The sequence below is a fragment of the Malurus melanocephalus genome, unplaced genomic scaffold, assembly GCF_030028575.1.
Source record: "Malurus melanocephalus ecotype Western Australia unplaced genomic scaffold, MMel_1.1 scaffold_5, whole genome shotgun sequence".
Classification (NCBI taxonomy): domain Eukaryota; kingdom Metazoa; phylum Chordata; class Aves; order Passeriformes; family Maluridae; genus Malurus; species Malurus melanocephalus.
In genome coordinates this window covers 3680157-3702630 of record NW_026623237.1, presented here as the reverse complement: position 1 = coordinate 3702630, position 22474 = coordinate 3680157, and the positions used below count along the sequence as shown (strand labels likewise).

Genomic DNA, 22474 nt, shown 5'->3' with positions numbered 1-22474 from the left:
CCTGGAGAAGGCTTTGGTGTGACCTAATTGTGGCCTTCCAGTACCTGAAGGGAGCTACAAGAAAGGTGGAAAGGGACAAAGTGTATGTAGTTAGAGGACAAGGAGGAATGGTTTCAAACAGAGGGATCAGGGAAGAAATTCTTTACTGTGAGGGTGGCATTGGAATAGGTTGCCCAGAGGTGTGTATGTCCCACCCTTCAAAGTGTTCAGGGCCAGGCTGGGTGGGGGTCTGAGTAACCTGGTCTAGTGGAATTTGTCTCAGCCYGTGGCAGGGGRTTTGGAACTGGATGATCTTCAAGGCCCCTTCCAACCTCAACTATTCTGATTTTATGGTTCTATGATCCCCTTCCTGTACTSGCTGTATCCTCATAGCTGAGCCTGATGGTGCAGGGGATACACACACTTCCACGTCTGATGCTGGTTACAGAGGACCCCAGGATGCCAGGGAAATGCCAGTGCCTTCTCACTTCAACCCCTGTCCTTCCACAGCCCCTCTCCCCTGTGGTGATGSAGACGCAAACACATACCCAAAAGTGCATTTTGGTCTTTTTATAGAAAACGGCAACTGTATAGACACATTTACACAGACAAGGGACAGGAAAGCCAAGGGAGACATGAGACCTCCCAGACAGGCGGGCAGGGAAGGCAGCTTTGTTGGGAAGGGAGTTGCTGCCTCTYGTAGCCCCCAGGAGGCTGAAAGACAACAACAGCAGAATCACAAAATAAAAGGGAATAGATGCAAGGAGAGGAAGAGAAGGTGGGTTGTAGAGACCTCCTCTTCTCTCAGCCTAGCCATGGTGTTGGCTCCTTCTATGGCTGGGACACAGATGTCTACAATCTTAGAATACCACTGGGCAGGAGGATGTGCGTCTAGCAGAGAGCAGGGATGGCGAAGCCGGCTGGGGCTCTCCTCCCCATTCACAAGTCTTACCGGCAGGGAGAGGGGTCTAGGATATTTCCAGGCCCTCTAAAAGGAGAGGAGAGAATTTCCTAGGTGCTTTGGAGACAAGGACAAGAGAAGGAGTAACACTGGTCATCAGCCTTTCATTCTGTCCGAAAGGCTGAAAATGGCTTTTGGTCTTGAGCCGGGGAAGTTATACAGCATGGGATRCAGCTGGACCTCTCTGAGATCCTGGGAGTCTTACAACACACACAACAGGGGGAAAAAGGCACATAGGCCTGAAGGCATCACACAGCCAAGCGCGGCAGGAACCAGGCCAACCCTGCAGGAGTGGATCCGTCCCTGGGYGTAATGCCTGCTGTGGCAGTGTGATTTGGCAGGGACAGGTGTGAGGTGCTGTTTCCCCACAGTGCTGAGGTGTCCAGGGCCTCGGTGGAGGATGCGGAGCCATCTCTTGGTGTCCCTGCACCCTCGTGTGCCTCTGCTAGATGAGAATTCGGACCAGAAAGGAGACGGCAGCTCCTAGGGCCAAACCCAGCGACAGGAAAAACGCCATGACAGCTCCAGCTGTCTCTGCTTCATGTGCAAGCACTTTCCTAGGGGAGAAACAGGTGTCAGATCCATTCGCAGGATGGGTGCCCTGTGCCCTGCTGTTCAGTGAAGTTGGGGGGCCCTTCTGCAGCAGAGGAACAGCAAGAGGAAATCCACTTTGGCTCCCAAAGCTACAAGGGGTCCAAGTCTCCACACTGTGCTCACTTTTTGGCTCATAAAGCACATCAGGCAGGCTACCCTGAAGTTCCTGACACGAGACATCCCTCTCGGACCTCAGTCCCCACGTCTAGCTCCTCATGCTGCCTGTGCTGGGCAGGGCTATTCACCCTGCTGTGGGTCCTGTGCCATGCTTTGCTCCCCTCCAGATCCCTGCTGCATCCGGCCCCTTTTCCTGCATGGCAGGTGGAGAAAATGGAAAGCCCAAATAGCTGCCTCATCCCTAGGATATGGAGRCACAAGCCTGGGAAATAGGACACTGAGAATAGTGCCAATTCCCTTCTGTGCCTGCGGCCTCTTCTCTGGATGCCAGAGCTGGGCAGAACCAGACTCCAGGAGTCATGCCAGGGCTGGCATCTGGGGGTGTAACCAACCCTTCCCTTGTCCCCAGGTCACACTCACTTTGGCCCRAAGCACATGCAAAGGCTGGCCAGGTAGCCATTGGAGATGGAGAAGAAGATCATGAAGATGATGTACCAGGCGTCATGAGAGAACACAACGGGCAGGTAGTAACGGGGTTTCACGTTGCACAGCATGAAAAGAGGGACAAAGATGACACGGAGGACCACCATCACTGGCAGGAGGCAGCTGTCCTTCCCAGGCTGGGAGAAAAACACAGATCACTGAGCAGCTGAGAAGTGGACGTTCCCTATCCCACGGCATGCCAGCAGGAGCTATAGAGAGGCTGTCCCTACTACGCCAGGGCTGTGGAGGAGCCACAGAGATGGCAAAGTTGCTGAGAGACTTTCTCTGCTGCAACAAATCTCAGCATCACCACCTGCTGTCTTGACTAGGACCCCTCAAGTCTGAAAGCCCTCTCCCAGGTGACCTKAAGCAGCACTAGAGCCAGAACACTGAGCTGGGCTCGTAGGCAACTGCTAAGCCCYTGCTGGCAACAGGCAGGCAGGCGAGAGAGCTTTGTGCACACTCATGCAGTGAACCCCTGTGCAGGACAAGGGTGGCTGAGGTAAATCCCTCTGGCACCTCAGTGATTGCAAATTGGGCTTTAGCCACTCTTCAGCCTCCTACACCGTCCCCCAGCCAAACGGGGCAAGATCCAACAATCTGGGAAAGGGATTATGATGAGGCTGTTTTGGAATATACTGAGAATTACAGTCTCCTTGGATCCTGAGCAACTGAGGGTGGGACAAAAAAGGAGACACCCTGCCCCTGTTTTGTCCCTGCAGCTGGCACCAAGGCAGCCCCTGGAACGAGATGTGCCTGGTTGTGTCYGGGGTCCCCTCAGTGAGGTGCCAGGTTCAGAGATGACAGGGCTCCCTGGTCTGAGGAGAGACCTACAGCTGCCTTTGGAGCCACTGGGAACATGGCCACAGGAAAGTCCATGRACACAGGAGGAAGCTGAGGTTAGGCCAGCTGCTGTGTCTATGGGGCAAACTGGAGAGAGCAGCTGCYTCTCCTGTTAGAGGAGAAAAAGAGTGAGCAGGGCCCCAACCAGGGAAATGAGGCCCAAACCACATGCAGTGAGACTTTCCACACAGCCTTGTTTTGGAAATGTCTCCAGCTGGGTCATCCCACCACAGAGGCTGCAGTCTGGACACAAGGCAAGGCGGCTCATGGCCAACACCGAGGGCAACCAGCAGTGATGGCCAGGGGAGAAGCAGCTCCAGGCTGCGGGGAAGTCAGGCCCAGGCAGACCCCACAGTACGTGGTCCTGAGGAGCTTCTCTAAACAAACAGCCTGAACAATACAGGGGGAAACAACACTTGGAGGGTGGGTGAAGGGGCAGGAAGAGACCCAGACAGGACAGCCTGCCTTCCTTGCCCATCCTGGGGAGATGAGAGCAAGGGGATATGGCAGGGGACAGTTATGTGACCCACATGGCATGGCCCTGCCCTGCTCTCAGGACAAGACTCTTTGAAGCAACTGTGTCCTGTGCCGAGGCCAGAGGTTTTATTTTGGGCTGCCCTGTCTTTCACCCTTTTCCCCTGTCGCCATCCTGTCTCGCTGTTTGCATAGCTGGAGTGAAGGTTTGTTTACAGAGAGGCTGAAATGGAGGAGGCAACTTCATCCAAGCCATGTTGAAAGAGTAGTGGGAGGACACAACACTGTGGTTCTCGGCTCTGACCCATAAATCTCTGCTTAGAATTTAAAGCAGGAGTTAGCTCTGCACCTCCCTCCTGCTTGAAGCCATGGATGGCAGCCTCAGTGAGAGCCGTGGTCAAGGGACCTGGGAACRGAAACTGAGTGGGCATTCCCTCCCAGCCCTATGCTTACCCATGTGAAGAGGGCAGTGAGACTCCGTCCCGTCCAGTCGAGGACATTAAAGAGCAGGAAGCAGGAGACAGGAATGAAGTAGCCACCTGCAGAAGGGGGAGGTCAGTGACAAGCCCAGTGTGTCCCAGCCCCTCATGCCAGTCACATGGACACTGACTGCCTTTGAGGTCTAGGGCCTAGCTGTTTCCCACTAAGGTCTGGAATGATCTCCCAGCCAGGCTGGTGTCCGCATCCAAACCATCACACACAATGGTTTCCTCTTCCCTTCAGGCATTCTATTTTGGGTTTGTGTGGCAAGGTTTTGGTAGCAGGGGGACTGTAGGGGCAGCTTCTTAGAGAAGCTGCTAGAAGCTCCCCAAAGTCTGACACAGCTAATGYGAGATGGCTCCAAAATGGACCCATCGCTGGCCAAGCCCAAGCCCATCAGTGACAGTAGTAGTGCCTATGAGATAACATATTAAGGGGGGAAAAAACTCCCAACATTTGCAATCGCAGCCAGAGAGAGAAGTGAGAATGTGTGACAGAAACAGCTCTGCAGACTCCAAGGCCAGCATAAAAGGAGGGGGAGAAGATGCTCCAGATGTCAGAGCAAAAATTCCCCTGCAGCCCATAGTGAAGACTATGGTGAGGCAGGCTTTCCCCCTACAGCCCAGGGAGGTCCATAGTGAGCAGATATCCACCTGCAGCCTGTGGAAGCAGGCTTTCTGGCAGGACTTGTGACTCTGCACGGGACCCATGCTGGAACAGTCCGTTCCTGAAGGACTGCATCCCATGGAAGGGACTCAAGCTGGTGCAGTTCATGAACAACTGCAGCCTGTGGGAAGCACTCACATTGGATTTCATGGAGGGCTGYCTCCCATGGGAGAGTCCCCATGCTGGAAAARYRGAAGAGTAAGAAGTKTCCTCCCWGAGGAGGAAGCAGTGGCAGAGAAAATGTGTGCTGAACTGACCACAATCCTCAGTCCCTGTCCCCTTGCACTGCTGCAGAGGGAGGAGATAAAGAAATCATGAACAAACTTAAGCATGGGAAGAAGAGAGGCCTGGGTAAAAGGCATATTTAGTTTTAATTTCTCATGATACTATTCTGATTTGATTGGTAATAAATTAAATTAGTTTTCCGCAAAGGAAAGAGCCTTTCCTCCAATTGAGTCTATTTTGCCTGTGACAGTAATTGGTGAATGATCTCTCACTGTCCTTAGCTCAGCTCCAAAACCTTTTGTCATATTTTGTTTCACCTGTCCATTTGTGGAGGGGAGTGCTGGAGTGGCTTTGATGTGTACCTGGCATCCAGCCAGGGTCACCCCACCACACACACCTTCAAGCACCACTTTCTTTTCTCCCATTTACCTTCACAGTTTTCTCCTAGCTCACCCCTGGCATACTTACCCCATTTGTTTCCCTCTCCGAGGACAGAGGACACTTTAGCTGTGATGGCAGGAAAGACGCCGATGGTGACAGTGAAGATGAAGCAGATGCACAGAGCCATGACCCAGAGCTGGCAGATGAAAGAAAAATGCTGGTACCAAACACACAGCAAGAGACCAGTGCAAGGCTGGTCTCCTCTCCCCATGCTCTCCTACACCTATGCCCATCCCGAAAGAAAGGAGAGGGCAAGGCTTGCTGGCAATTCACAGACCTTCTTAAAAATACCAATGACAGAGGGCTGCTCATCAGGGTTGTGGATAGGGATGATCTTTGAGTTATTCTGCTCCATCCCATTCTCGTCTGCTGGAAGAGACACAAGTAGGGAATAGCAGTCCCCACAAAGCTGAGATTAATTCAGTCCTTCTATCTCATTCTTTCAGTTCTTCCTCTTTCCCCTTTATCTTCCTCCTATCAGCCCCTCACCTTTCTTAATCAGGTCTCTCTTGGTCTCCAGCTCTGCATTGTACACACGGTACTCTGTCTTGTCCTTCATGGAGTAGTATCGGAAGAAATCCTGCAGAGASACAGCACGGAGAACCCATTCATGTGTGTAAAAAGAAGTCTGCCAGGGGCTATGTGACCAGAGCAGACATGGGCAATACGGGCCAAGTATTCCTTCCAGTTATATCTGATATTTATGCTTTCCTGCTCACCCAGGGACTCAAATACTGGGGTATCCGAGGTGGGACGTGTCCTGGAGTGCTCCTTCAGGACATGGGAGAGACTGCCCTGACACAAGAGGTGGAGACTGGTAGGAGCCAAGGCTGGGGCACTAGTGGGCCATGGTTCTTGTGTTGTGATGCGCAAAGGTCCCACGTCCCCAAGCCCYTCCCCACCAGGACAACAGTCTCACCATGTGAGGCAGAATGAAGTAGGAGACAATTGCCAGCACGATCGTCACACAGGCTGTGGTGAAGTAACCAATGAAGCTCTCGGGTTGCTGGGCACCAACTGAGAGCACAGGAAGGGAGAGGAAAGGAAGATGATGAGGGCTAGGAGGAGCAAGGCCCTGCTGCCATCTCCCATGCAGCACAACCCCATCAGTAGTCTGGAAAGGCCCTGTCACCTGCAGGACAGGGATTACTCACTGGCAATACTGAAGATCATCGCCAAAGCAGCAAAGGTGCCTGCCAAACCCTGCCCGCTCATGATGGGGGCTGTGTAGCTGGCAGGCAGGAGCCCTGCCAGCCCAAAGAGGCTGCTCTGGAGAATGGCGCCGAAGGCTGCAAAGGGGAAAGATGAGTAGACATGACAAACCAAAGACAAGGACAGATTGGACCTCTGCAGGGAGCCAAGGCCCCTGCCCTGCAAGGCAAGGCAAGTCCCCTTTCTCCTTGGCTCTCCCACAATGAGGTTCCCAATTTACTCCCAGAAGGATCAGCCCTAGCCATGGGGCTGTGACKCTTTCCTTCCCCTACTGCTTTACTCACAGTTGATGAAGACAATGCTGGTCATGGTAAAGATGAAGAAGGGAAGAGGCTTCATGGGGATCTTCACCATGATTGTGGTGACTAAAAACACCAGCCCAATTGCCACCAGGCTGCCCGAGATGCGTATCTGCTGGGGAATCCTACAAAAGAGGGTCTCAGTGAGGAAAACCCAAACCCCCAAAAACCTGTGAGGCTAGAACCAAGCTCTAACTGTGGGAATTCCAGCTAAACCCTAAGATAGGGGACTGGTGTCTGAGTGGGCTTGACTGACTGAATGGGCTGCAGCTTGGCTCAGTGCTGGGGCAGGAGAATAGGATGGGGCTGGGCAGCCCTTTGGGGGTTAGCARGGGCAAGGACAAGGCAAGGCTCACCGCTGGTGGATGAAGGAGTTGAGGCAGGTGAAGATGAGGAGGGGCACCATGGCGCAGAGAGTCATGAAGTTGTCAAACACGGACTGCAGGTAGGAGGGTGTGAGGGTAGTCTCACCCGTCTGGTTCTTGACATGGCTTGTCTCCTCTGGGTCTGCAAGGCGGCTGATGAAATACTGCAAGGGAAGGAGCCTGGTGGGGCTGAGTGCTGTGAGACTTTCCCAGGCCACCCTCCTTATCCTTCCTGCACACCCATGCCAACCCCTCCTGCTGCCTCAGCACCACCCATCACACTCGGGTCACACATGCTTAYGGTCCCCTGCATGGAAACACAGAGGCTCTATGCTGTGCCATGCTGCCACACCCACACCATGGTCCCTAGACATGACAGGGGACAATTAATGTCATGGACTACAGTGGGAGGAAAACCCTCACCTCCCTGGCGGTCATGAAGAAATTCCATGGCAGCAGTGTTCCCAGRCCGAGGATGAAGAAGATCAACCAGACAGCCTTGTACCTGTGAAGGGGATAGAGTATTTTGGAGGGACAGCTGGGCAGAGTTAGGGACAGGTATTGCTTCTGTCTCTGACCCTGCAGCGGGAGGCACTGGGAGGAGGAAGAAATGCATTATTTATTGCCCTGCCCSTGCCCCACAGCCCTTGCTAGCCTGGGCTGCTAGAGATGTGGCACTGCAGAGGGGCTGTGGGAGTCSTCCCAGAATGGTACGAAGGCAGGGGAAGGCTGGCTGCTCCTCAGCACAAGGCACCCAGATACATGGCATCTGTCACTAGATCTGAGATGGAGTTAGACTCCCCAGGCATATTTACAGGGCTGCCAAGGGACTGTTTACAGCCCATTTGCTATGGAAAAGCTGAGAAAGAAGGGACTTGTCAGTAGCCCAGTGAACATGCAGGAGAGGGGTTCCCCCAGATGTTGGCTCCCCCTGTCCTTCCTCACCTCCAGGTATCCTGGATGTGCACCCACAGCTACATCAGAACCTGGTATTACCTATCTTGAGGCCCGTCCCTTGCTGTCATCTTGTGTGGCAAGAGTCAGCACAGGTCTCAGCAAGTCTTGTAGCTGCTCTCCGTCTGGAAAGCAAACAGAAGATTTTATGGGAGAGTGAGGGACATGAACCAGGCAGGGGCAGCACTGGTTTTTAACCCCAACTAAGTGCTGCGGGTTAAGTGCTCCACAGTACTGGGAGTCAAACACCACCCCAGCAAATGGTGAGAGGGCAGTGCCGGAGCTTTGAAAACCTGCAGCTCAGAGTCCTTCAGCCGAGGTGGCTGTGACACACAGTGTTATCCTGCTGGCTGGGCACACCAAGCCTTCCCTCCAAAAGGAAACTGCTTTCCTGAGATACCTAGGCTGCTCATGCTGGCTGCCCAGCTGCTTGCAGCAGGCTCTTAAGGGATTTGTGAGCCTGCAGCTCTCTGTCCCCAATCCTGGGGCTGTGAGTGAAGCATGTGCGCAGTGGGCTGTGTCTGCCCCCCCTGCCCGCCCCACCTCTCTCACAACGCCCAGGGCTCGGTGGCACAAAAGACACATTTAATTCAGCAGCCGCTCTGGCCAGAACCAGCAAATCCTCCCTCTTCAATTCCCCTTCCCTGAGGCTCTCACAGCCCTTTCCTGGGTCACCTTGAAAACCCAAGGGCGTCCCGGGCACTGCTGTCCCCTCCGGGGCGCCCAATGCTCCTTTTTCCTCATCACCAGCTGCCCAGCCAATCACATCGCTCAATCATCGCTCTGACAGCCCCAGAGATGCGGCCCCCAGAGTCSCAAGAAGGGACCTTCCCTCCCCAGTCACCCCCTCCTCCCAGGGCAGAATGGGATTAGCCACCCCTGAGAAACCGCAGGCCTGCCTTGTCCTTTTCCAGTCCGCTTGGCGCAGCATGGGGTGCTCCGGCACTTCTCCCAAGGCTTCACCTGCAGCGGGGCTGCCGGCGCTGTGTCCCTGGCCCCCCTGGGACATGCCCCGCGGCCGCCTGCTCCAATGCCGCCTGCAGCATCCCTGCCTGCACCCTGCCAGGTAGGGTGGAGGAGGAGCAGGAGGAGGAGGAAGCAGGCAGCAGCATGCTGGGATCTGTAGTCCCAGCCAGCCCCGGTGCAGCGCGCATTGAAGGCAGTACAGCCCGACCCTGGCGCAGGTGCCCGGGTGGTTGTGGGCACAACTCGCCTCCTTTCTCGGCAGGGTCCTACAGGCTGGGGAGCCTGAGCTAAGATGGAGCCRAAACATAGCCGGTAGGATGTGGAGAGGGATTTTGGAAGCCCCTTGGGCTGCTTGAAAAAGACAGCAGGACAACAGTATGCCTGCAAAGGATCAAGGGCTCTGCCAACCAGGCAGGTGCCACCCYGTTGATGTCAGAGCCATCTGCAGCACCACTCCCCTGCCTTCCTACACAGAGTGCTGGGGGCATGACAGCTCCTGCCTTGCTGTTGTGAGCCATTCAGGCTTCCCGAGAAAACATCCCAAAATCCCCTCCTGGCAGCCTGCCAGTGCCTCTGTGGGGAGGAGACATCCCAAGCCCTGACCCCGGATTAGCAGAGGGATCTRCAAAAACAACTGCCATCCCCTCGCACACAGAAACCCCACCAGGGCTACTGCTTGTCTCCAAGCCAACAGAATTGCAACTCAAAATAGGCAAGGGAACCTCAGCTTCCCCCAAGGGTCCCCCAGCAAGCCCTCAGTATGGTTCCCCTTGCCRGCCAAGCCCCTGGTCCCCCTTCCAGCCCCCACCAGGTCATATCCCTGTCCCAAGAAATAGGGGCAGGGACAGACCTCACAGACATACCTGGGGAGAGAGGACAGAGCCAGGGTGAGCCCTGTGTTCAGAGTACTTGAAGGCACTGTGGCCCCCTGCTTCCACACCTCCCCTGCTCTTGGGGTGAGTATCAGGCCCTGGCTCCAGTCACGAGGGCTGGTGCCCTGTGGGTCTAGCGGCATCCGCGGAGGGGAAGACGTATCGGGTACCACAGCTGGCACACAGCCAGCTCCCGCTGCCCAAGCATCCAGGGAAGGGAGGAAGGGAAGGGTGCCAGAGAAGAGATGGCAGGAACCGGGGGTGTTGGGGAGGAGGCAGGAGGAGTCGGGAATAGGACTCTGGGGGTGCTGGGGCAGGGCGCTCCGCCATGCTGGTTTCCCACCGCCTCCTGCTTCCGTCTGGAGAGTGCCCACATCCCTGCGTCAGGAGCCCAGCCTTCTTGGCAGGCACTGCCCGGCCGCAGTCTCCTGCCTGCTCTGTTTGTTTTCTGTCTCACTTTGCTAAATGCCTCCTAATTTTTTCCACAGAGACAGTGCCTGCCAAGGGCAGCAGTCATTACAGCAAGGAAACACTTCCAGCTGCTGGCTGTTACAAAGAACCGTACAACAAACAGAAAAGGTCACATGAACCAACACCAGCAACAGGTGGCAACCSTGCTCCCACTTGGGGAAAGCTGCCCTATCTGACGGGACATGGGAACAGATGCCACTCTTCCAGCTGGCACAGCACGGCTCTAACGACCTCCCAGAGTCTGGTGGTGTTTATCCCAACCACCAGCTGGGTGGCTGCACATCTTGCAGCACAGGGAAAAAAAAGGAGGAATGATATGGGGCCTTGACCTAAGGACATCCCTTTTGTTTCTGGGCATAGAGCATTCTGTCTTATTCCCACAGAAGTGATCTGWAAGTGGAAGAAGCAAGATCATGAAGAGTGGGTTTAACAAACCCTACCTTTAAGCAGGTACAAACAAGAGATGGGACAATTTTAATTCCCCATTCACAACAGGCAAAGGCTGTGACAGATGCTAAATGACACCCATGGTATTGGGCCATATGCAGTCCCACTGCCAGCCAAGCCCTGGGAGCTGAAGGCAGGGCCAGCTGCCATCAAAACTTCCTAACCTCCGTGGAAAAACCTGCACTGCAGGACAGCCACACCTGCAGGCAGCTGTTTGTCACCTGGGTTTGGACACTTCCCTTTCCACACACTGCCTTTTCCTATGCTCCTGCTGCCTTCACTGAGGGCAAGCACGGTGCATGCTTGGCTTCCCACTCCAGCAATTCCATGGTGCCATGTAGGCATGCTAGGGGTTTACACCCAGAAACACCAGCTCTTTAAGGAAAATCTGTTTACACCACACCAAGCATGGAAGTGTCCTGGCAGTCCATAGCCAAGGGGTTGCCAGCAGTCTCAATGGCAGGCATGTCAYGTCATGTCATCTCCCCACTTGTGGGGGGATCACTTTGCAGAGATAAGGTCAGTACTTCCTCCAAGCATGGCCACAACAGGACAGGGTTGTTGCCCCACCAGTCTTTCACCCCATCCCCTACATCTGCTTGCCCACTGGGCGACACCAGAGTTCTCCTGTCAGGAAGGATGATCTAGGGGCCCCTCAAGGTTTATCTGCAGGCACAGAACAAGTCCAGCACAGGTATGCAAGTCACATGAAACCTTGGTGACCATGACTCAGCTGGAAGATAGGAAACACTTCAAGGCTTCCCGTTTCATGAGATTTCATATGCGTGCCTGAACTCTGACCATGCTGCGGATCCTCCTACCTTGTGCAGGGGTGTGGGGGATCAGCCTCCTGGGCAGCATCCTGCCCACCTTCACCTTCAGGCACCAGTTGTGAGAACACAGACTTGCATTTCACAAGATGTGTGAGTGTGCACCCCAGTTGTGCAGTGCTGAGACAAACACAAGCCCTCCCAAAACAAGGCTAGGCAGGTGCAAAGTAAGATCAAAGCAATTACGTAGGGTCAGAGTAGAAGCTCTGGCTCAAAGGCTGATCTCCATCAGAAAGAAAAAGCAGATGCCAGGAAAGGGTAAATGTGGCACAGGTATAGACTAACTCCCTGACTGTACCCTCAGCCTCCAAGCTGAAAGGAACATTATGTTTGTGCATTTTATAGCCACAGTGGGTTTCAGTTCTGTGAAATCCTGCTTCCCYCTTTAACTCAGGAGCTCCTGCGAGGGGGCAGCAGCTCTCCCCGCACACAGGGCCTCACCAGGGATCCCTCGCCCTCAACATCAAAGGGTGGATGAACATTGGAGTGGCGGCTTTACAGATCCGGATTGTATCCACCCAACAACACATTTTCCAGAGAAATTCTAGTTCACTTAGTCATTCAGGCATGACTCCATGCCTTCGATCCTCCTTGTTGCTTTTCTCCAAACCTTCCCTGGCTCTTCTCGATCCTTCCAGAGACACTGGTGCTGGGGGCAMACAGGGGCTGTGTGGGGGTGAGACACCAATTTGAAGTGTGGCACAAGGCTTTCCTGCTTTGTTTCTGCTTTGTCACTGGGAAAGATGATTCAATGTGTTTTTACACACACCAAGCTATCTGAAATAGCTCCAGGCCTTGCAGTGAGTGGCCAGCTCATGGCCGGCTCAGTGCAYAATCTTGTTTGTGGATTTGGGGCTTTTTCCTTCCCCCTCTTGTCTATCACTTGATATTTATCTAAACTGAATTTCATCTGCCTGGTGTTGTAATGGTTGTCAGTGCTCCTCCTAGCTGGCACTTGTCCCCATGAACCTGAGTAATCCAATCGCCTCAGCAAAGCCCTATCATCTCATTGCTCATTCCCTTTTCCAGGTCACTCATAAATGTGTTGAAAAAACAAGGGACCAGTGCAAAGATCTCTCTTCACTGCAAAAACTAACTGCTGACTTCTGCAACCTCCTTCCTGTTTTCATACTAATTATGGAGGCAAGTAAGGACTCTTGACCAGCAAGTTCCCTTAAAAACTGGGCTGAAAGCCGACCGGCATTTTTTGGGAAAGCAGCGTGGGCACTATGAACCCAGAATCCCTAAGAAGTGCTGCTCTAATCCTGGAGGCCCCTTGACAGAAGCCTCCTCCCTCTGCCCACGGGCCCTGTCCCTGCACTTACACCCCAGGACAGGCAAGAGATTTAGCAGTTGGCTTTTCCCTGAAGTTCCTTCAACCCTTCTTAGAAACGAACGTCATCCTTTCCCTCCTCCCAGTCCCTGGGGGCTGGGGCAGTTGTGAATAAATGACTAGAGGCCACACATTCCAGCCAGCCACTTCGCCTCCCTTTGTTTTTGGGGAATTTTGCCTGACCCAAGGCACTTGTTGCTGTTTACCTTTCCTTTCTAAGCTTTCCTCTGCAGATGCTCTGAGGAGCTCCCCAAAGAAAGGTGAAAGAAACTGCTCAGGCTCTTGTGGAGCTAACAGAGAGGCAAAAGCTTCACCTGGCTTTTCTGCTGTGGCCTCTCTTCCTCTGATCCCTCATCCCTCCAATGGCCTGCAGCAAGTTTCCTACTCCTGGAGTGCTTTGCGAGCAATTTCCATAAGAAGCTGATAGCACTTCCTATTGTTCTCCTTTCTGCCTCTCAGTAAASATCCTTGTGATGCCATCTGCTCCTCCAGCCCTGCTCCGTGCCTGTATCCTGAGGAGAGCTTAGCAGGGGAGCAGGAGGTGGGTATATCTGCCTTCTCCCTTGACTTGCTGTCTGCAAAGTACTCTGCTTTGCCAGGGCTTGGACAGCAGAAAAAAATGTCTTGCAAGGCGCTCTGTGCAGCATCCTCACCCACAGAATGAGGGTCTTGGGGCAATGTTTCTGACCTGCTTCACCTTGCTCCCTCCACTCCTCCACAAACAAAAGAAGAGTCACTTCTAGACCCCTTCTGCCTTCAGGCTTGCTGCACTAGCAGCCTCCACACAAACTCCTCRCACAGCAACAGCTGTGAACGCTGTCCCCACTCCCTGCACTTACCATTATCTCAAGTGCCGGGTGGTGCAGAGGGAGTATTCAGCCCTGGTGTGTTTTGAACTGCACAGACCAGTAAGCTGAGAAGTCCCTTATCTGAAGAGTTCAAGGAGCCCCGGAGGCTCCCTGGGGGCCCTTGCCGCAGGCAGGTAAATCGATCCAGTTGGGCGGCAAATCCCCCATGGCCTGGCAGGACTCCAGCACTGTCCCTGAAGGGTTTCCCACTAAGTAGAGGGTAGAGRGCATTGACAGGACAGACCCAATCCTAAACCTACCCCAGAAGACACAGCTGAGACTTTTCGACCCATTACTGAGTCCACAAAGCCTGGGCATCCACCTCTTCAGCAGGGCAGCTAAGTGGGCAGCCCTGTCTATTACTGGTCAAATGCCATCCATGGCAGCCCCACGATGAACTCACACACCTYTCTCCTCAGTACATGGCAAATGCCCAAGCCCAGGTGGACAATCTGGCCCCTAGTCATAGAAAATCCCTCCAGGCACCCCTACAGTGCCCCTGGAGCAAGATGGGTGCTCCTGCCCAGCATCTCATCAAATGCTGCAGGGGGACATTGCAATGTCACATCAAGAAGCTTACCAGAAGTGCCAGGTGGTCCCAGCCTCTTGCTCCTTGTCACTTCAAGCCACAGGACAATGCAGGGACAATGGAGGCGAGGAAAGGCAGGAAAAGAGGCAGGAAAAGCCCCGCTAATATTGGAGCCGTTGCCTGCTCCAAGGCCAGTGGTTTGGGGATGCAGGAGGAGATACAGTGCCTGGGGGAGGGCAGGAGCTGGGGGGGAACATCATTTACGAGCACGCGTCAGAGGAGAAGAGATAAGCTGATCTCAGGAAACCGTTTGCAGACAGAATTCTTCCAAGAAGCTGGCTTCTCTGATGACCCCCGCTCAGACTGCTCTCCCCAGGAAAAGGATTGTCCCCTCTAAGCCACAAGCCCAACCTGCTTCTTGGGAGGCTGTGGAGGAGACACGTTTTTCCAGGGTTATCTTCAGATTCCATTTGTTACAAATTTAGAAACAAAGACCCTTTTTTCCTGAGGGCAGAGGGTGGGATTTACTCAGGGTTTCACTAAGWGCAGCTGCAGAAACCTCCAAGTCCAGGCAGAAACCAACCCTAGGACCTGGATGGTGTTTCCAGGCAGCTTTCAGCACCTCCAGGAGCTGCAAGGAGGTGGGAAGGTGCAGAGGGTGACCTGCTGTGGACATGCACTGCTCACACCAAGCTCACAACACCTGGCTGTGGCTGTGGGGAGAGCCCAGGAACGCCTTGCCCCACACCAGGACCACTAGTCCTTCATCCTAGCCCAGCATCCCCTGCAGCCAGCAGACCCTCACAGYCCATATGTGCAGGGCTGGTCCAAGCCCACAGGGGTGCCAGCATGGCCAGTGGAGTGCTGCCCCAGGGGCCATGGGGAGGGGAAGTGCTGTGGGAAGGGGTGCTCCCCGGGGATCGATGTGGGGGCTGATGCAGGAAGAATCACAATAGGAGGAAACCACATATCCGCTTCCAAATGGATAAAACCTTACAGGACATCTGGGGAGAACCGGACATCATTAATATAAAATTCAGATGGGAGCACAAGGAGCAGCCATGGGCAGCCCTGAGCTGGAAGCACATCCTCCTTGCATGGAGGAGCCTGGGGCTTGATGCAGTAGTGGCACAGGCCATGCACRAAGGACAATCCCAACCATGCACAGCACAAGGCACAGTTATGGCTCCTGCCTGCCCACAGCCTGGCTGTCCCACAGGCAGGTGACACTCCTTTTTTCCACCCAGCTAGGTGGGACGAGGGATAATCCCTGGTGGGCTGGGACAGTGCTTAGGACCTTGGGATATGGCTGTCAGATGAACCTTTTTGCAGCTTTCCCCCTCCCAGCATTCAGGTTTGCTCGAAAGGAATCCGTGTCTGTCTGCATGGATTGTATCTTGGTCAGCCACACCCTGGGCAGCAGCTAAAGAACATCAAAGGGATAGGCTGAGACTGCAGGACCACGTCTCCACTCTCCCCGCACATCTGCAGCTGTGGAGGGTAAAGGTGAGACTTGGAAAGAGGAAGTACACAGCAAAACAGGACGAGAGCAAAGCAGYTCTTAGCCAGACAAGCCTGAAGATAAGGACTCATTGCATGCGTGGGAGGAAACCGAGAGGACAGAATCCCACAGGAACTGGAGGTTCCCAATTCCTCCCACAGGAGGAATGAAAGAGGGTTAAGATGAGTTTTTCCATAGACTGCCTTCTCTTGGGCTTGGTAGGGCCATATCTACCAACAACACATGGCTACCCTAAGGTCACTGCTTGGGGAGCAGTACCAGAGGGGAAGAGCAGGCTGCAGGAGGCCCAGGGTGCTGGGATGTAGAGTAGAGATTATTCCCCCTTCATTGCTTCATGTTCCTGGCTCCAGGACTGAGCTCAGAGCTGGTAGAGCCAGAAAGAAGCCARTCCAGGAACAACATAAGGAAGTTGAGCATGGAAAAACCTGCAGAGAGGGTCCAGAGGAGAAGGATGGGGACAGCTCACATTCCTGTGGTCCTCAMAACAGTCCTGCAGTGAGGGGCAAGGCAGAAGGAGCTTGGAGGGCTCAGCTCAACCACTCTCCCACCCCAAATGCCACCCTACACTTTACAGGGACTCCTTTCCCCAAGGAGAGTTTCAGCCCAGGATTCAGTCACTTGTCCCTAAAACAGGGATGCTTCTGGAAGAGCAAGAAAAGCTGGCAGACAACCAGCAGTGATAGCACCTGCCTGCAGMAACCCCCACCGCTGCCATCCAGCCACCTCCTGCACCCCACAGCACCTCYATTTCCCGGGAAAGAGGCTGTTCTTCGTGCTCTGACTCCTTCCTGCATGGAGCCAGATGCAAAGGTGCAGAGCTGGCATGACCCTCAGCAGGCAAGAGCTACCCAAACCCAGTGGGCGCTGCTGAGCTGCTGTCCCCCGAGCAGATGGGAGAGCACCCCCAGGGCTGGCCCACATGAGCCTTGCTGTCACACTTGGATAGCCCAGAAGGCCTGCAGCACGCTGCCAGCCCTGTTTGGGGGATGGCCCAGGTACAGAGATCATTATGTTCCCCTTCAGCAGTGTTTTGGAGGCTGATTGGGGCTGCACAGCTGTTTCCAATTTAGTGGAGGACAGAGAAGCAAAACCAGAGCCAGAACAACACAATCTTYCCCTGGTGTCACCATCTCCTCAGCTTCCAAAACTTGGAGGGGGAATTCCCCACTGCTGAGCAGCAGCCCCCTGGGCAGAAGCTGGGACAGACATGCAGGAGCCAGCCACCACTGGTCTGAGGCAAGTAGAGGTTGGCTCCGTCCTCTGCAAGTCATCTGTGCCCAGTGGCCGGGACAGAAATACATGGGCTATTTTGGGTCTCCACAGACCAAAGGGGCCTTTTGCTTGGCGGCCAACTCAGAATAGGAGCYCTGGCTGACCACTGCTTTTGGCATGAAATATCTGCAGCCCTATTGAGAAAGGGGATGGTGAGCATGGAAGYGGGTTTTCAGATGCATCAGGGTCCCATGTCATCTCTCTGCCAGCCACCTATCCTGCCAAGATCCTGCTCGTTGCCCTGACAGTAACAGMATCTTGCAAATTCCAAACTGGCTTCAGCTTCTAAAGGCAGCTATTTCACAACAGATACGATGGCTCTGCTCCAAGAGACAGCAAGTGTTTATCATTCCCTCACCTCAAAAACCCACTTTGTTCCAGCCAAGGGGCACCCCACGATCCTCAGAAACGAAAGGAGGGAGAAGGGATGGATGYCCTGTCTGGGTCTGCTTATGCCAAATCCAGTCACCTCTAGAGCTGCAGCCATCTCCAAACAGTGGGGTAAAGCCATCCCGACTAGTCCCAGGAGTTGAAGGGACTCGAGGAGTCACATAAGCCTGCACATTTCCCAGCTGGTTTTAAATGGGGACGAGGGGAAGATGCTGCCTGCCGAGAGCTGGGTTTGCCATATCCTTGCTCTGTGGCAGACACAGAAGAGCTGTGTGGGCAGCCCACGGTCTGAGGAATGAGGAATGGAAATCCAAGGAGGCAGCATGATGTCAGTGCAGTGATGCAAGCAAAGGAGTTGGAGCAAACACGCAGGGCAGAAACGCCATCTTAGGCACCCTATTCCCTTCTCTCTGAATAACTCAGCCTTCCTAACAGTCTGGTAGGACTAAGGTCTCACTGAGGAGCCAAAGCAAGACTCGTGGCAGACACCTCCTTCGGAGCAAATAAGTCAGAGTCCAGACTTCCCACCCTTGGCACTGGAATTGGCTAAACCACGGGAAACAGGAAAATCTTAATGCGAGTAGGATCAGGCAGGGAGAGCAAACAGGAGGTGAGGCACGCTGTGTCTGCCCAAATCCATGAAAACAGTCTCCCACACAAAAAGCAATAACAAGCCCAGCCACCAGTTGGGAAAGAGCAACTCACATCCCCTCCAAATCTCCGCCTGCACCGCTACATCCGTGCAACCAGCCACCACCCAGTGTGCCACAGCCATGACATTGCACCCGGGACCCTRAGCATCCTCAGGATGTCTTAGCGAAGCATGGAAAACTGGATGAGAGCCACTAAGTACTCTGCTCATGTGGAAATGGTGCTTTGCAGCCACTCCTACTGGCTTGCAGGCTCCCCAAACCTCTCAGCCTCCCCAGCTTAATGTGGGGAGCAGAGCAGATGAGAGCAGCTCTAGATACCCTGCTGGGAGACCCAAGGTTACAGTAGCCTCTGCTGAGGAGGACTGGCCATCTGGCAACGTGTCCTGTCAGGGCTTGCCTGGGTGTCATAACAAGCCKGGAGCCTGATGCACTCCCCAAGTAATGCCAGGTGATAGGGAGCACAGGGGCTGAGCCCTGCTGAAGCAATCCTTTCAGACACACGGCAACTCCCTAACAGCCACAGGGAAGSAAGGGAGGAACAGCTGGTAGAAGACAACTTGTGTGTTGTGTATAGACAGCCAGGCAATTTACTGCTGTTGGGTTTTGTTTCTGGTCAAAGGCTCCAGGTTTGCAGCAAGACCAGCTGCAGAGCCCAGGCAGGGGGAGTGCAGTGCTCTTCAGCACCTCCCTCACCTTCCCGCAGGGCATATATTCTGGCACACACCACGTGGGCACCCTGCACCCGCTGCCTCAAGGCTAACAGCCCTATCCAGTAACGTTGGCAGATTAATGTCCAGATGTGGCTCACCACGCACACACACGAGCCTTGTGTTGCCATGAGGAGAGGGTGTGAAGACGRGAAGGAGAAGCTGCAGGGTAGGGTGGATCGCTCTTCATAATAGCTTGGTTGTGTTGCCGTCCGTCTGTCTCCTCCCGTGGTTAATGGATAACACCCCTGCTCTCGTCACGATGTTATGAAGATTCATACAACCCTGCCATCCTCAGCCACAGCCCAACACCTACAAACCCTGATGGGATGAAAGCACCATGCACTGTGTGCATCCTGCAACAGTGAGATCATGTGGGGCAGAGGTCCAGTCCAAAGCAAATACCATCAGGGAGCTGAGGGTACAGCACTGAGAGAGGATTAAAAAAATGGAATTGCCTCCAGCTTGGTCCTGACACCAGGAAATGACAGGGCCTGTCAAGGGCAGAACAGACAAGGCAGACAAGGCTGGCATCTCCTTCAATCCTGAGCTCTGGGCAGGAMTGAGAAGCCAGATGTGTCACCAGTCCCTCCCGCTTCTCTGGCTGTTTTCCAGGGGTTATCCCCAAGCTTAAAACAGATGGTGCTCCTGTCATGAGGGTTTCCCATGACCATGAACAAAAATTCTAGCAAAACTCYAAAGCCCTCACTGGCTTGAGCCAGGTGAACAGGCCCCCAGCTGCAGGTGTAAACTGGCTCTGTGTCCCTGCATGGCATCAGTGGTTGGATGTGCCAGCCATGATGAACCAGCCAGAGATGAGGACCATGTTGGGAGCCACAGCTTGGGCAGCAGCAGAGAAGCTAAACAGGGCAGCCCAGGCAGGATACCCCTCTCCCCAGCAGTCTTGCAGGAGRCTGGGGCCACTTCAGTGTCAGTCTGGGGATGCAGGTACACACTCAGGTTGATGGCTTGCTCTTGGCACAGCGTGGCTGACACAGTCCTGGTGCCGTAACTGAGCCTCAGTGCATGGCCAGAGCAGGGTGCTCAACCCTCCAGTCCTACTGCTGCTGCCCACTCAGCCACACCCCTCCCAGCCCTGCTCTTCACCTCCAAGCCTGCCTCCTCCCTCTGCAGCTTCCTGGTGTGCTCACTCCATGAATTTCCAGCTGGAAATTTCACAGCAAGGTGCCTTCCTATCAGACTAGTCCTAAAGGAAATGAACTAAAGCAAATCTCACCAGCACTCCTGTGGTGGGAAGAAGGCTCTGCGGAAATCTGCCTGACTTCCTGCTGACTGCTTCTGTAGGAGCCGCAGGCATGCAATAGGTCTCTGCTCCCTTTTGGCCCCAAGGAAARATGGTCTCCTGGAGCTGAAGCCTGACTGTGCTGACCCACAGCTTAACCAAAAGGCTGAAAGTGAGCCTCGAGCACTGCAGCCAGAACACCAGGCTCRCCAATCTGTGTAACAAYTGATGTATGACAGCAACTCATACTSAGGGCTTTGAGCTTCCCCCTTTCKTGGGGATTGCTGAGAYCAAGRAAAASCCTGCTTCAAGCCACAGCAGGRCCAAAAGGTCACAGCAGTGATGTTTTTCACATCACCATCATAGCAATGAAATTACAAAGGGCTATTAGCATTATTCCTACACTACAGCTTCCCTTGTCTCATGGGAACAATCCTCAAACGCATTCCTCATGCAACATCACAGCTCCTCTCCCACATGGGCACCCCAGAGTCTACGTACAGCCCCCCAACAGGTCTGTAAAATCTGACTGGGAGATGGGGTGCAGTACTGTAGAGCCTCAGCTGGGGCGTGGAGGTCCCTCCAGACCACACATTCTGATGTAACCAAACCCACCGGGGGTCTGCCCTTTCTTGGCACACTTCTTTCCCCATCCCGTATTTCGCACACTCTCTACATAAGAAACAATTAGACTTTATAGCACTGCTCAATCAAATCAAAATAGCTGTGTGGCTGGTAAAACCCTGACTCCTGTCCATCTGCAAATGCCTGTAGCTCCCTCTGCATAGTGCTTTGGGCCTCAGCTTGCTGGCAGCTGAGTACGAGTTACATGGAGATGAGACTCTAAGAGCTGGCAGTCCTGCAGCCCCAAACTGCACAGTGCTGCGCTGGCAGGTGTTTCAGGAAAGAGCTCAGTGTTGGGAAGGCACAGGGAGGTAACTGAGGTTTAACTATGGGGTGARTACAGAGCTGGCAAGGACCACAAGCAAACAGAATTCCAGGGATGAGAGCTGGCATTGCAGCTTCTGTAACATTTGCCAGGGGCCTGGACSTTACACTGAACAAAAACCAGTCAGATTTACCTATGTCCCATGGAAACCATCAGAAGCTGCTTGCTGACTTCCCAAGGCCAATGGCTGGTGCCTTCCCATTGGACAGGGCACACAGATGGCCCTGGGCTCCTCTATCCCAATGGGTTGGTCCCTAAGCCCTGCTTCTGCCAGGGGAACTGGGAATGGAGCTGGGGASAGTGAGGAAGGTGCAGCATAGGAGTGGGTGAATGGGTGCCTGCTTTGTCCTCCGCACCCTGGCTTACCCCAATACCCCAACAAGGTCAGGCCAGGTCAACAACAAAGCCCATGGCTCATCTTCAGAGAGGAAGAGGCTCATTAACACCTCCCAACCCAAGATAATGAGAGCAGGGATGCCATGCTGGGGAATTKATGCCAGTGGTTAATTATGCAGCTTGGCAAAGAATGGAGAAGAGGGACAACTGCAGGATGGAGGTGACACACTCTCCTGTGTGCTGGYSCTGCATTTGCTAAATTCAAGCTGARTTGAATTTCTTCAGCCTCCTCACTCCAGGTATCTGGTAGTTTAAGCCTCCACCTCTCATCTGCTCTAATTGYGGAGGGAAGAGTCACCCTGCAAAGTATCTTCTGGGGCTGATGTCATAGCCCTTGGTGCTGAAAAAGAATTGCCTTTGCCCTGTCTGAGCCAAGAGCAAGCCTACCTGTCTTTTCCGAGCAAAAAGCAATGTCAGGAGCAGGAGTGCTTTGGAGGGCACACATGTGGTGTCAGAGCTGGACTGACATTATCAATGGCCCATAAGTTGCACTAAGTCAACCAGTGAACCCAAGGGAAAAGCATCCCTGCACAGTCACATCGTGAGATAGCTTTGTAGTAAAGACAGGTTCGAGGGAGCCTGAGGCTGTCCAGCATCTTGCAGGGACTGGTGAGTGGAAACAATGCCACCAAGCTGGGATGCAGTGCAGGAAAGTAGGATTTCCCATGTCGGCACTCACAGAAGTCCCTCAACTGTGTCTGCTCACAACAGGCAACTGAGGGGCCACTGGGCTGCTTTAGGAGCAGCTGGGAAGTGCATCCAGCTGTGGCCAACAGCTGCACAAATTCTTCCTGCAGCCCCTAGCCCTGGGGATCAAGGATACAGGCTTTACTTGTCTGCGATCCCACAGCTCCAGGGTTTAGCCTCAGTTGCCTTCCCACACAGTCTACAGCCCATTCCCAAGAGGCAGATGGGAGCACGGGTGAGTACAGATAGGGACTGTGTTGGTCTGG

General features: G+C 54.0%; 1 protein-coding gene across 10 annotated transcripts in view; it reads right to left on the bottom strand.

Annotated features, from left to right (window-relative positions):
- Nucleotides 1-534: 534 nt before the first annotated feature.
- Nucleotides 535-22474, bottom strand: part of SLC29A1 (solute carrier family 29 member 1 (Augustine blood group)) — a 33894-nt gene continuing 11954 nt past the window's right edge. For 8 of the 10 annotated variants that reach the window (XM_057370728.1, XM_057370719.1, XM_057370736.1 and 5 more), the window contains 12 exons: nt 8136-8218; nt 7563-7644; nt 7131-7303; nt 6760-6899; nt 6418-6552; nt 6183-6280; nt 5753-5843; nt 5541-5632; nt 5291-5399; nt 3905-3990; nt 2072-2271; nt 535-1497 (listed from right to left, as the gene is read on the bottom strand). In XM_057370728.1, the coding sequence (XP_057226711.1) occupies nt 1386-1497; nt 2072-2271; nt 3905-3990; nt 5291-5399; nt 5541-5632; nt 5753-5843; nt 6183-6280; nt 6418-6552; nt 6760-6899; nt 7131-7303; nt 7563-7644; nt 8136-8164 (1347 nt within the window). In that variant the 5' untranslated portion in view covers nt 8165-8218 and the 3' untranslated portion in view covers nt 535-1385. Of the gene's footprint in view, nt 1498-2071; nt 2272-3904; nt 3991-5290; nt 5400-5540; nt 5633-5752; nt 5844-6182; nt 6281-6417; nt 6553-6759; nt 6900-7130; nt 7304-7562; nt 7645-8135; nt 8219-9922; nt 10248-22474 lie in introns of those variants that run through there. The other 2 variants (XM_057370771.1, XM_057370779.1) reach the window with 2 other exon arrangements.